The sequence below is a fragment of the Python bivittatus genome, unplaced genomic scaffold (assembly GCF_059951505.1).
Source record: "Python bivittatus isolate LINGU-HERP-01145 unplaced genomic scaffold, Pbiv_v1 ctg000850_np1212, whole genome shotgun sequence".
NCBI lineage: Eukaryota > Metazoa > Chordata > Lepidosauria > Squamata > Pythonidae > Python > Python bivittatus.
In genome coordinates this window covers 40865191-40879806 of record NW_028277112.1, presented here as the reverse complement: position 1 = coordinate 40879806, position 14616 = coordinate 40865191, and the positions used below count along the sequence as shown (strand labels likewise).

Genomic DNA, 14616 nt, shown 5'->3' with positions numbered 1-14616 from the left:
GCAAGTAAGGGGAAATAATTATGCAGGTGGAGCAATTGGATAGAGAAATTTGTTGATTTTGCTAAATACTACAGTCCAGCACCATCCAATTAAGTTGAATGGTGGAGATTCAAGACAAATATTACACAATGTAAAGTTAAAACTGTAGAATTTGTTACCACAAAATATAATTATGGCCACCAACTTGTTATTTTAAAACAGCATTAGATAGATTGTTGGGTATAAATTTCCTCTTCTAGCAGAAGTGAATGCCAGTTACTGGAGAACATGAGTGGGCAGCATGATTTACTCTCTTATCCTGTCTCTGGGCATTCTGTTTGTGGCCACTGTGGGAAAAAACTGCTGAACTAAACAGGTCTTCAGCTTAGTCTTTCATAGTTCTTCTTGTACTCATGTTCTCTTCTGACTGTATCTACCAGTATGTTTATTAGAAATATCTTCCACCATTTGCAGGAACCTGCTTAATAAAATTATAGTAGGAGCACAAGATACTGTGATTCAGAGCCTCTGAGATAGATAGTAGAAAGCCAGCCATTAACAGAAAACAAGTTTAATGATATTTAAATGAATAGTTTTTGATAGTAGATTATAAGTAAAGTGATAGGTAACCTTTAGGAGTTGGGAGAACAGTTGGAATTTTGAGAGTATGTGGTGAATGAATTCACAAAATGAGTATGACTGGAGCCTTGTCTATTCACAACATGACTGTCATAGTGGCATGGCAAATAACAAAACCCATTTATCATCTTAGTGGACCCCAAAAGTATTGCTGCAAAGACACAAACATTTTCTCCTCCTTTTCCTCCAAGCCATTAATAAAATTATTGAAGAGTACAGAACCAGGACCTGATCCTTGTGCTGTCCAACTTGGTATCTCTCTTCAGTCTGATGAGGAACCACTGATAGGCATTCTTAGAATGTGATTTTTCAGCCAGTTTTGAATCCATTTAATTGTCATGCCATCCAGCATCCACTTAACTAGGTTGCTAATTAACATGGCATGGAGTACTGTGTTAAATGTGTTGTTGAAATCTTAATACAGTCTAAGAAGAAAGTCATAAAATGAGATAAGGTTAGTCTGGCAATACTTGTTTTTGACAAATCATTGCTGAGTTTGTGATAATTAGTACATTGTTTTCAAGATTGGTGTCTTTATAATCTGCAATTTTTTCCAAGTATTGTGTCAAACTGCCTGGTCTGTAATTTGCCCCTTTTTGAAGACAGAAATGTATGCTTTCCTCCATTTTTATTTGGTCAATTTATAAGCCACCTCAATTATCCAAATGACTCCAGGCAGTGTAGAATGTATTAAAACAATAACGCACATTTATTTATTCATTTATTTTTCTGCCTTTGAGTCAGTGTTGACTCCTGGCAATTCCCTGGACAAGTCTCTGCAGTTTTCTTGGCAGGATTTCAGAAGTGGTTTGCCATTGCCTCCTTCCTAGGGCTGAGAGAGAGGGACTGGCCCAAGGTCCCCCAGTGATTTTGTGCCTAAGGCAAGACTAGAACTCACGGTCTCCCGGTTTCCAGCCTGGTGCCTTAACCATTACACCAAACTGGCCCATTTAGAAATAGAAATAAAAATACAAATAGAAAACAGTAATAAATTCTGTGTGTGTGTGTGTGTTTACATTTCTATTTGTGTGTGTGTGTTAATAAAAAATGAATGAAACACCAGAATGAAACACCAAGGTATAAAAGCTCAATATCATCAGCGTAGGGCAGTGTTTTCCAACCTCAACAAATTTAACATGCTGGCTGGGGAATTCTGGGAGTTGAAGTCCTCATGTCTTAAAGTTGCTAAAGTTGAGAGACACTGGTGTGGGAGTTTCTGTAGAGTATTATAAAAAAAAAGTCAGGATAACAGCCATGATTCTATGATTGAAACTGCATGTTTTTTATGTGTGCCACATACAAAAAACAGATGGAACTTTGAGCACACCATTGTGGTCACCATCTTGACTTTTTTTTTTACCATATCCTGTGGACATCCCTGGTGTAAGGCCACAAAGCACCATGCACCAGGATCTGTTGAAAAAGCAACATTTAAAGGGGTTTCTTAAACAACTAGGGGGGTCAGCACCATGTGGAATTTGGGGGAGGGAATGCTGTTTCACAAGGCAGCTGCGGCCGCAGAAAAAGCATGTATCAAGGTCCCACAAATTTTAATGATGGGATCTGGAGCATGCCCATTTCACTAAATGGTGAAACATAACAAGAGAGGGATGGTCCTGCACATAACCAAGCCCTGTGCCATGATGGGTTGTATATGATGACCAGCATTTGAATTCCATCCAGAAACTGAAGTTATCAGGGACTTTTCTAGGATTTCTCAAAGACGATACATAAGGATGGAGCCAGACTATTAGCTAGTAGAATATATTTAACCTAGCTCTGGAGATTTAAACACATTCAGAGTAAAGAGGTCTTAAGCTTCAATCTGGCTCCTTCATCCTGCTCTTCACAGTTTTTGCTAGAAGAAACTAAACCACAGGAGGAGTTGAATAGCTTTCCCTTTTGTTTCCTGTTAGCTCTTCGCCATCTTCATTGAGCAGCTGGTATACTGCTTCTTTTTCTTCTGGACTGAACTTATCTAAAGAAGCCCTTATCATCCTTTGCTAACTTCAGTCTGAGATTTTGTTTCCAGTCATCATCTCTACAATTCTGGGCCATCTGTCTGTACTCTTCCTTTGTAACTTGGTCCTCTTTTCATTTTCTGTATGCGTCCTTTTTTTGATTTTCATCTCTTCCCTAAGCCTTTTGTGTGGCCATGCTGGTGTCTTTTTTTCTTCTCCATTTTTTTCCTCACTGGAATTGTTTGGAATTTCATTTTTGGTATTTCCTGTAGGAACTCATACCAGTCCTGAGCTGCTTTTCTGATTAGGTGCGTCTGCTATGGCACCCTACTTATCATTACTTTAGGTTTATTATAATCGCCTTCTTTGAAGTTTGACTAGACTCTTTTTCTTAAAATCTGGTTCTCCAACATCATCACTTCTCCACTAATGTTCCTATTTCCACTTCTTCAGTCAAGTGTTCCCTCTATTTAATTGTATTAATTTAAAGAATATTTAAAAACAGGTGGGCAAAAAATGCATGGGAAAACACAAGTTGTGAGTATGTACTTTTTGTATAAAGTGCAAACTCTCCCTTTCACTCCCATATTATGTAAGATGTTTGTTTCAGTTTATATCATTTGTTTCAGGTCAGATACAAGGCTAGATCTTGATTTACTCCTGCAAATTTATATTATCACAGTGATTTATTTTGAAGACAACCAGAATTTTTGCCCTCAGTAGCTTTCCCAGAAATAGACTGCAATACACTGGGGGTTTTTTTTTCCCATTTGAAAAACCACACAATCACTGGCAATTGAGAATAAGCTGTAATTTAATTATGTTTTAAGAGCTTGTAAAAATTGCATTTTCAGAATCTATTTCTAGTTACTCTTTGGAATTAATATATTTGACAGTTTGTTGAATTGGATAACCGCTGTTATCACAATTTTAAAAAATGCATATATAAAGATCAATCAAACTTCCGTTTTGGAGAATAAGAAACAGTAAGCCAAAGAAATTAAGGCATGAAATAATAAAAAGAAAAGGAAATATACTTTACCCAACCATTTATTCTCCATATTTTTCTATCCTTACAGATTTCCTTGAAATATGTTCATATACTGCTTCATATATTGCCTTTATCCTTTAAATATCTTAACTCTCTTTGTTTTAGGGCCTGATCAATTCCATTTAACTGTGACTGTCTCCTTCTTCCTCTCAATCTATGCACCCTTCATATATTTGTTTCATGAGACGATCCTCATTCATTCTCTTTGTATGACCAAATCACCTCAACATTCTTGTTTTGCCCTGGTCTCTCACTTTTGTATTTAGTTCACATTCATTTAGTACCCGTTCATTCATGATCCTATCTTGTTTTGTTTCACTGCACTTCTCAAATAACTTATTCCCACTGCATTCAACTTAACATTTGTTTCTCTTAACTCTCACTTTCATATAACAAAATAAGAAGCACAATCTTACATTGCCATTTCTGCTTCTTTTGATTCAACATTTAGTCTTTGCACATTCTATCCGATACCTTTCTACCAGTCTTTGCACATTTTAAAATTTATCCATCTATTTTTCCCTCTTTGGAAAATATGTGTTCTCTCTCCTTTTTTTTTTTTTTTTGCCATTTATACATAATTTTCAGTCATTCACGCAATTTTTCTAGTCAACTGGAACTACTTTGGTCTTGATACATTAACTTTTAGATCCATATTCCTTGTTCCCTTATTGCATCATACATTCTATTTGATACTTGCTGCAATCATTTAGGTTCTCCACCAAGAACATAGCATTGTCTTAATACAAAAGTACAGGCATGTTCACATCCTCAACCAGCACACCTCTAATGTCACAAGCACATCTTAAGATACTAACATCATGAAATAAAGATATGTGCACGCATTTCTGTGTTCTACCTACGTTTTGTAGAAGCAGGAAAAATTGCTGGGATGTTGTAGATAGTTATATTGTGCTGAGCAATGCTATTCGAGAGGAAAGCATGCATTTGTGTCACTGTTCTTTTGTGTCATTGTTCTCATCGTTTGTGGTTTTAGGTTTATTGGGTACTGCTTTGGAAAGGTTTGGTCTGGAGACTAAGAACTTCCTGTTTGCCATTATAATTAAATCATAGCAGTCATGAGATACTTTCATGTCGTGCATACACTGATGTTAATAACAAAAAAAGATGATATTATCAAAATCCAAATTGTACTCCAGAATAAAAAAAAACTTCAGTATTATACAAACAGATCCTCAGTACCTAGTTCTATGAAATAAACCCTAAATATTACTCATATATCCAAAAGCTGTAAAATAATTTACTTTAAAATTTATAAACGTTAATTAAATTTATGATACATGATAAATGTACAGGTAGTCCCTGAGTTAAGAATGCCTGGTTTAAGGATGACCCATAGTTAAGAACGGAGCCTATTATAACAAAATTCGAGTTAAGTACACAATGATTTGAGTTGAATGCACAATGGTTCAATTAATTACACAATACTACTTATACAACATTATACAATAATATGTTCCAGCTTACATGCAAATTCTACTTAAGGACAGATCTTGGGAATGGAACTTGTTCTTAAACTGGGGACTACCCATATAAGCAATTTTAATACTACAGGTTTGTTTATTAAATACAAAATACCATTGTTGTTTCTTTAAATCATATTTAATTATTTAAAATAAATTATCCTTAAAAAGCAGCTTATAAATCTGTTGAGTTATATAGAAAAGAGGGAGGTATTGCAGCCTATATTTCAATCATCCACTTTTCTGTAATGTGTAATTTCCAGATATTTTGGATTTCTACACACACTTGATCTGAACGAAAAGCCCAAGAAGCAATTTCTATAACCTCAACTATTGACCATGTTGGGTGAGGTTGATTGCACTTAGAGTCCTAAGCTTCAGGAAGATATGTTTCTTTATTCAAATCCAATCTTCATTGTATGTTTTCAGGTCATTACATTTCTGTGGATACCTCACAAGGAACAAGTGGTGACACAGCTATACTGCTCAGCCCTGAACTGTATACAGGAGAGTGGAGCTGTATTCGACTTATATATCAGATTGCAACAGCTTCAGAATTGCCACTAGGTTCTATTGCCCTAAACCTATATATAAGAGTGGAAGGTGAAAGCTTTGATCATTTGCTTTGGACAAGCACAGAACACTCAGAGAGCTGGCTCATAGCCAGTCTAGATGTAAGAAACAGGACAGACAGATTCAAGGTAAGCATTTGAAACAAGTCATTGCATTCATTCCCAGTCATGCAGACTGTATTCAAACTTTTTTGGTCTAGCAATATTTTTGGTCTAGTTACATGTACAACTGTAGATGAGTACAAAGAACTGTAGAACTTTTCATTTATGTTTATCTCTTTTATCATGAAACATAAATATTTGGAATGACTATAGCCTTTTTAGTATTTGTGAGGGGATATTGAACATCCACACATTCACTTGTACATTATATCCAGATGTTCTAATTAATATGTAAATTAGGGTGGAACCTGTTCTTCTTATGGGTTAATTCTACCACAAAACAGAAAAGATCACTGCTCTGTATTTTAGGCTTTTCTTAGCAGAAACAGGAAATTGCAGAAGTCTTTAAAGAAAAAAATAATGGAAAATAGTTTATTCTCTAGAATACAATGTTCATTTCCACTTTGATCTTTCTCCATATAGTTTTGTAAACTGATATGTATACATATCCATCACCCTATTCCCTTTTGAAAACAGCAATGTTATTGAAAGTGGAAAAAAGAAAAAGACAAAAGTAATGAAAAATTAAGATAAGGGAAAAGCAAATATAGCTGATTCAAGTTTGCACCAAATCCACATATTTATACCTTTTAATGCAAATCATCCTTGCTTCCAATGTATCCATATAACACTTCAGTAATACAAATACAGTTTTTAAAAATATTTAAACTTCTCATGTCTTTTTTTGAGTATCTCATTAATTTTGTCCAGTCATTACTTTCTTAATTTTCTCCTTCCTCTCAATTCATTCATGCTGCCTTCATATATTTGTTTTGTGATTTGATCTGCATTCATTCTCTCTATATGACCAAATCATGTCAATTAACTTCTTTTCTATTGGTCACTTTTGTACTCAGTCCACATTCATTCACAGCCATACATTCATGATCCTTACTTCTGTATTACATATCCTTACTTCTGTATAACAAAGTAGGCAGAAGCAAAATTTTACACTGAGTTTTTTGCTTATTTTGACAAACATTCAGTCTTTGCAACAGACCATGTATTATCCACTACTTTTCTACCAGAATTTTAAAGTTTTGCAGTTTTTACTCCTAGCTCAGTGATGATTCATGTACAAAGCATCCCATTTATTCTCATGCATACATTACTTCCATATACTACTCATATATTGTATTCAGAAATCAACCTTCAACTCCTTATTCACTCAAAATCTTCCATAATTCAACCCTGTTCACTTTCTTATGTGAATAAATCAACAAACAATAAAGCCAGCTTCTGGTTGAAGATATGGTACACTATGGTGTGAAATGCTTGACACATTTAGTGCACAGAATTATGCAGTGAGCAGGTACTTTTTCTCTCTCAAACTGAACATATATTTAGGGACTTTTTCTACTAACACAGACATTAAGCACTGCTCTGGAAGACTGTTGTTCAAGAGAATACTATATGAAGGATAATAGGAAGTTAACCCAAATCTAGTGATTCATATCCCAATTATTTAAGCTTTTCATTTTCTAAAAAAAGTTATTAAAATCACAGTGCTTAATTTTATTCTACTTTTATGCTTATTTTACAGATTATACTGGAAGGTATATTAGGAACAGAAACAGTTGCCAGTATAGCAATTTTTGAAATCAAAATTTCAACTGGTTACTGCATAGGTAAGTAGCTATTGTAATAACTGCCTATAGGTAGCATGAAAATGTGGTATTTAATTGGGAACCTATTGTCATAAGAATATTAGTTCAGAGCAGTTCAATATAACACTGAAATACTATATTTTATTAACTTAAGTGGTGTATTTGTGAATAACTATAATAAACTAATTATATAATATGCTGCCCAGTTTCCAGATCTTTGGAAATCTTCATTGCTGAGTCAGAACTTAAGACAAAAAGCAGCCATACTACAACAGTTTGAAGAACATGTTGCCTCAGCACTGGCTTGCAGCAATTCACAGATTAAAATGAATTAACATTGGAAATGAGCTTTTAGGTTCTGTAACATCACTTGTACAGCTGTTAATATCTTCTAAATTTAAGACCGTGAGGATTTAGCCAAGAAAAGCCCAGAGTTTGCAGGACATTATTGGTCCTCAGAAAGGTCCAAAGACAAAGCTACATGCTTGGGGTTCAGAAATCAGATATGAAGTCAGGTGTTGAAGAATGTACTTGGGATAATCATAGAAAGCAAGACTATCATCCTGCAACCACTTCTGCTTGACTTACAGATTTAGAGTGATGACATTCCAGCCAAGGACATTCCACTTGTGTTGGATTTTAATACCAATTTCTAGAAGCCATAGTTCTTCTGCAGGGCACCAATTTTGAGAAAGCTAGCATAGAGCCTGGGAATTAATGAAGGTCTAAAAGCATTATATTAGTTGCAGAAGAGCCGAAAGAGAAGCTGAATCTCTAAATATGATGCACTTGCTGATATGATCTGTGAGATGATTGATTTGTGCACCAGGAGGTGTACTTTAATATCTACAGAAGAATTTACTGATCTTTGCTTATGTGGATGAGTACTATTTTAACTGGATGTAATCATTGAAGGTTATGTGTATTTTAATTACTAGTTCTATCTGCAAGATGTATGCATTCTATCATCAGATCATATACTTGTAAATAAGCCTAACGGCTGGCTTGATAGGCACAGAGTTTGTAGGAAAGAAACAGAGTAACATTTGCATTAATAAAAGCTTGCAACTTAACTATCATGAAAGTGTGACCTTCCCTTCCCTGTTCTGCTAATGGCTGGCTCACTGATGATGGTAACACATAGGATAGGACTGAAGCTTATATTATTCTGAAGATTTATTAACATGCACAGTACATTTTAAATAGGACACTGAACTGATTATAATTGAGACATAGAGAGTCATGGGTGCAAAACCATGAATATTTATGTGCTTTGATATTCTTTTCAACTGCAGAATGTGATTTTGAAGAAAATCATCTGTGTGGTTTTATGAACCGCTGGAATCCAAATGTTAATTGGTTTGTTGGTGGAGGAAACATAGGAAATTCACAGTCAGTTCTTCCAAGAGATCATACCTTTAGGAATGAATTTGGTAAGCAAGAAAGGATCATTTATTTTGAAAGAGAGCAGGGAGAGAAGATATCTGTAACTTTTAATTACAAATAAATAATTATTCATTCATTCATTCATTTGCCCGTGCTCCAAATTCTCATTAGAATACAAGAGTACCATTAATGAATGTTTTAAAATTGTGTAATACAGAGTTTTGAAAAATGCATGTTTTAAAAATAGATGGGAGGGAAAACTGCAAACTGAATTTGGTTTTGACATAAATAGAAGTTTTGACATAAATGTAGCATTCTTTGTGTGTGTGTGTGTGGGGGGGGGGGAGTCTGAAAACACAGAAGTTTAGCATTCCATAACTCTTTTCCCATCTAAAGCACAACCATGTTTTGGTCAAAACAAATTATGACCTATATTTTTGCACTAAGTGTTTTCAGGTCTGCTTTTATATTTCATTCATAGTATTCAGTTTTGAATACATTTATATGGTGTGAATTATCCAGGCATTGTTCCAAGAATAATTTCTGTGTAATTTTCTCAGCTACGCACACATAGAAAATCCAGAGAAAGAAATTAATAAAACTGACTTCATACTAGTTCTTCAACATCCTAATTATTGAACTAGTAAACAATTTTACCTTGTTATCTTAAAGTAACTACATTCTCTAAGCACATTACTCAGAACATTAAATTATTCTTTCAAATCCACTATTTTTATAGAAAAAATGTTTTATAAAATAGTTCAAATGAGCTGAATCACATCTGTTCTGGCATTTGTTGAAATACTATATTCTTAATAAGTAGGATTGTTAGAGAAGTTTCATATCTGGTAATTGGCTTAATAAATACATTTGAATGATCTTTTTGAGTCCTGTGGAAATCAGAAATACGTTTTTTCTTCTTTTTTAACATACAATTCTCTTCATCCAGTCTAAATGTCAGAGATGTGAGTTTTTCCAAAGCCAAGTTTGATTATGAATTTTTTTGAGTGGCCCTGGCAAATCTTCAATTTAACTGATAAAAAACTTTAAAATAAAATTGTCATCTGCCAGGAGTTGTTCCTTATTTGGTGAGATATGAGATAAATAAATAGCTCTGAGGTCTTGACCCAAACTTTCTTTGAATAACTTTCCAATGCTGAAAGGGAAAAACGTTATTCATGAATTCATTCATTTCCCAGAACTACGTTCAGACACCATTTTGGAGCATTAGAATACCTTCTGGAGAAGATTGAGAGAGCAGAGGTGGCTGCAGGAGAAAAATAGTTAAAAAGCATATTCCCTTACCTTTTTTTTTAATGAGCTTTCAGAGGATGTGAGTTCTTTCCATGAAGGATACATCTAGATCCAGATATGTGATAAAACATGTAATAAAAGAAAGAAATGATAGAATTAATTGTTTCAGTGAAGTAAAAATAAATCTAACTCATTTAGTTTCTTCCTAGAAGTACTAAAACAATACATGTTTTCATCATAGAGTTTTGGGGTACTAAACAAAGATCACAATAGTGATTGAAATACACTGATACAACGTGCATAAAACGTTCCCCAATCTGGTAATATCCGAGGATATTAGACTACAAATAAGTTGGAAAAGCTATCTTAGAATTGTATGAAACATGGAGATGTTCTGATGTAAGAATGTCCCAAACTAGAAACAAATGCTCAGGAAAGGAATGAAAGAAAGCTTTTGAACGACAAAGAAATTATGTTGCTGGTAAAAACTCAGCTTAGTTTTTGTTTTGTTTTTTGTTTTTTTGCAAACTGGATGAGTTGAGTTCTTAACTTTTAAATTAGAGACCTTTTGGAAGATATTAAACCACAAAGTGTTATATTTGTGCACTGGAAAAGTTGAGTGCAACAGATGCATTTGCCTCTAAAAATAGAGCAGATGTGCAATGCAAGGATTAATTTTGCTTATTCAGCAGATATTGCTCATTCCATGTGGTCTTTTGAGTTTGATGAAAAAGGCAGTTCCACCTTATATTAAATTGTTTCAGATTAATGTATTGTCGAAGGCTTTCACGGCCGGAAGACCCACACCAGCCATGTTTCAGATTACTTTTTTTTTCTGAAAAATTGGAGACGTCAAGACCCAGTGTGTGTACCGTAGGTTTTGGGAACATTTTTAAAACAAGCAAAAACTCTGTACCATCTTAGAATAACTATATTAATAAGAACTGGTAAGAGCCAAGGGAGTGAGGAAGAAGAGGTCAATAAAAAGCTCTACAAATGCATTTATTTACTGTGATGGAATGCTTTGATGAAGGCCGCGCTCAGGGAGATAAGCATTTCCTTAGCCCCCAACAGGAGCGTGGGAAGGTTAAGAAGATGAGACTGGCACCACCCTAAGGAATTCACAGTGTTTTGGCTTGCTGGTTTGGGAAGTTTAGATTCAGTCTGGAGAGATCTGGAAGCTAATAAACGCAACAGAACTGTATTTCTACTGTCTCGTGGAGTTCTTTGGGCTGAACCTGACATCAAACTCTCCAGACTGAATCTAAACTTCCGAAACTAGCAAGCCAAAACACTGGAATTCCTTAGGGTGGTGCCAGTCTCATCTTCTTAACCTTCCCACGCTCCTGTTGGGGGCTAAGGAAATGCTTATCTCCCCGAGCACAGCCTTCATCAAACCATTCCATCACATTTACTTCTGCATTACTGGAATTAATTTACTGAGAATAGCTCACAAAATAACATGGAAAAGTCTGATATGGAAATATTCACAGCTTCTGAAATACTTTCAAAGGATCAAATAGACAAACACAACTGATAGATTATAACATGTATAATTATATATCATTAAAACAAGGTCCATTTCCCTGAACTTTTTCCAGTTATCCATTGGAAATAAAGGTTTAATAACTTCTATTCCTAATTTGAGTAGATTCCAATTAGTAATATATTGTACCGTGTTACTTGGTATCTGAACCTATTATGGCTTTGGAACCTTGATATTAAAACCATTTCCTCTTACTCTGGGAATCATACTCATTTACCTCTTAAGTCTCATAGCTATTCACACTAGTACAGTGGAGTTTGATCTCTGAAACAAAGAGAAAAGTATGCTTTACTTCCAGAACTGAAGCCTAGTTCCAGTTCTACAAGCAAACATAACTTTTGATATGAATGAATTGACAAAAGCAAAGTTACACTGTTGCGTTGCAAGTTCTCTCCTTTGGGTGTGCATGTGATACTGTGATTCATCTGGAAAAGGAGAAGGCTTGCATCACAATGCTCCCGGCATCAGTCGGAGCTCCCTAGCACCTCTCTACAGATGCTGGTGCATGAATGTGTTTTTCAGCTTATGTACACTACAGCACACTGAAATGTATTACTGCGTGTACTCATTGTGAAAAAATGACAGGTGTGGCCTTTTTACAGTTATAACAGATGAAAGGGGACACAAAGTGGTATTGTAATGTACCCCTTAAAACCGGAAGTATATGAAATAACTGAGATTTAAAGGAAGCTTGTTTTGTGATACTGGAAGAACTAGTGGGGGCACCTACAAAACAGATGAAATATTCAACTGCAGGAACATTATCAGATGAACAAGACATAAAACAGGCAGAGAAAAAAATTAAAATATTACAACATAATTATCATGTGATGTAGCTATATCTTTGTCAAACCAAAAAAAAGTATTCTGCTATGAAACAGTGTAAAATTAATGATATGCTACAAATTGGAAAACCATTTAAAATTATGAATCTATTCTTCATGTATTTTTTAATGACCATAGCAGGGTGAGTGCTGATTTACTGATCTATAACAGTACCTCTCCAATTAATAACATCTGCTATTTTTTCTATACAGAGCATTAGCTGTGGAGGGCATCCTTTTTCAGCATTCAGCTCAAAAATAACTAGAACAATCCCAGAATTGATAGATTTTTTAGATTTTGTCCTCATGTTGAAAGAGCTAAGTATAAAATACCTATATACTGCATCAGTTATAAAGGAAGAATGGTTTGAACTGGGGTGCTTTCCTCCATATCCTGCTCAAAAGGTTGCTCTTTCTGATGTGTCTTTTAAAGATAAGATGGAGTTGAAAGAGTAAGAGTAGAAGTAACCACTTCTACAAGCTGGTTCAGTATGATGATGATTTGTATTTGGCAATGTAAAAGAAAGGACCATAATCATATTTTATGCAAAGCAAGTCTTAGTTTCTTACTGATTTTTGCTGCATAGTTTTGCAATAAAGAGTAATTCTCATCAGCAGTATACAGTATTTCAGTAAATTTCAGTTGCTACACCAATTAATTCATGGTACTGTCCATGCCCGAACTTCATTTTCTCAGTTTTTTATGTTATACTAGACAACCTGTAACCCATTGGGTCAATGTTTCAGAGATATTTCCTTACCTAAACAGAGAAACAGAATTACTAAGGACAAAAAAGCAGTGGGAGTGTAAATGACTTGCTCCCGGCTTCCCATTGACTTTGCTTGTGGGAAGCTGGCAGGGAACATCAGAAATCTCCCTCCCTCCCTTCATACATATAGGCTTGCACCATTTGCCTCTCCTCACAACCCTCAGGAAAGCCCTGGTGAAGCTGCCGCCTCCTCCTCAGCTGACCAGCAGAACTGCCTGCCACTTTGCTGGGGGGAGGTGAAACAAAGGGAGCTGCAGACCATGAGGAAAACTGAACCTCCACTCCCCATTCTGGTGTGTCCCTCAAGGGAGGAAGAGGGCTCACCCATCAACCACCAGCACCCCCCAGACAGTCGTACCTTGCCAGCAGCCATCCAAAGCTCACAGTCATTAAGAGATTTCAGATGTCTGCCTTGTTTCCAAAGCAGCCAATTGCTATTTGCCTTTTGGGCTTTGCTGCCAGCTGACTGGGTGCAGGGGACAGAGGGAGGTGGGAAAGAGGTTGGGGATGTGCCTGTGATGATCACATGACCTGGGCTGACCATGGTGGTGCAACAGCACAGCAGTGCTCAAGCAGCCACAAATTTCCCAAATTTCACTGGGCCCTGGCTTTTGGACACATTCTGTAAGTTAGCCCATTTGAAGTACCTTGGTTAAAAAATTGTTGCCCTATGATGCACCGTTTCACCCAGTTGAATGTTACAGACATGAGAGTTTTAGTAGTCTATAATTATATTGGTAATTTTATGCTGTTTCCAGAATATATAAGAACACGTTCCCAATTTTTATTTGGGTTTAATGAGACAATCAGTCCTTTAATGAGATGATCAGTCCACATAACACAGGTTCACCCAACTAGCAACTTATTGAAATGAAATTCAGCAATAAAACAAGCAAACTCATTGTTTTAAAAAATTTATATAACTTGCATAAATTGCTTTCAGCTTTTATGACCTTTAGTATACTTTTTTAGTTCTGCATATTCAGAATCTAGAAATTTCTAAATATTCTTTTGGCTAACCTCAGATGAGGGTTAGCATATATGTTGTCCCATATAATTTCACTTGGGTTTTACTAATTGCTAGTTCTAAAAGAAGAAAACAAAAATGCACTGAATAAATTACAGTGAACATAAAATCTGTGCTGGAAGTTCATAGAAAATCAGAAATTTGCCAGAACCATGAAAGAGGCATCAGATGTCAAGCCAATTCTTTTTCATAATCCAAATGGGAAAAGACCAATAAGTGAAGTTAACGGTTTGAAAAACATCAGCCACTTACTTCTTGTTACTATTATGGAACTTCTGCTTGGGATCAAACATTACAAACCAACACAAAAACAAAGAAGCATTATCTTGCTTAGTATTCTGTCATACACTTTTT

General features: G+C 35.4%; 1 protein-coding gene and 1 long non-coding RNA gene across 6 annotated transcripts in view; one reads left to right on the top strand and one right to left on the bottom strand.

Annotated features, from left to right (window-relative positions):
* Positions 1-14616, top strand: part of MAMDC2 (MAM domain containing 2) — a 78538-nt gene that overhangs the window by 22617 nt on the left and 41305 nt on the right. For all 4 annotated transcript variants that reach the window (XR_015793892.1, XM_088130480.1, XM_088130479.1 and 1 more), the window contains exons 3-5: positions 5544-5815; positions 7392-7476; positions 8751-8888. Coding sequence is in view for 3 of the 4 variants with exons in the window: in XM_088130480.1 (XP_087986606.1) it covers positions 5544-5815; positions 7392-7476; positions 8751-8888 (495 nt within the window). In the remaining variant the exon portion in view is untranslated. The remainder of the gene's footprint in view (positions 1-5543; positions 5816-7391; positions 7477-8750; positions 8889-14616) is intronic.
* LOC148213821 (uncharacterized) overlaps positions 8745-14616 on the bottom strand; it is a 52390-nt gene continuing 46518 nt past the window's right edge. For both annotated transcript variants that reach the window (XR_015793894.1, XR_015793893.1), the window contains exons 2-3: positions 10147-10200; positions 8745-8871 (exon numbers count right to left, since the gene is read on the bottom strand). This is a non-coding gene — a long non-coding RNA (uncharacterized LOC148213821). The remainder of the gene's footprint in view (positions 8872-10146; positions 10201-14616) is intronic.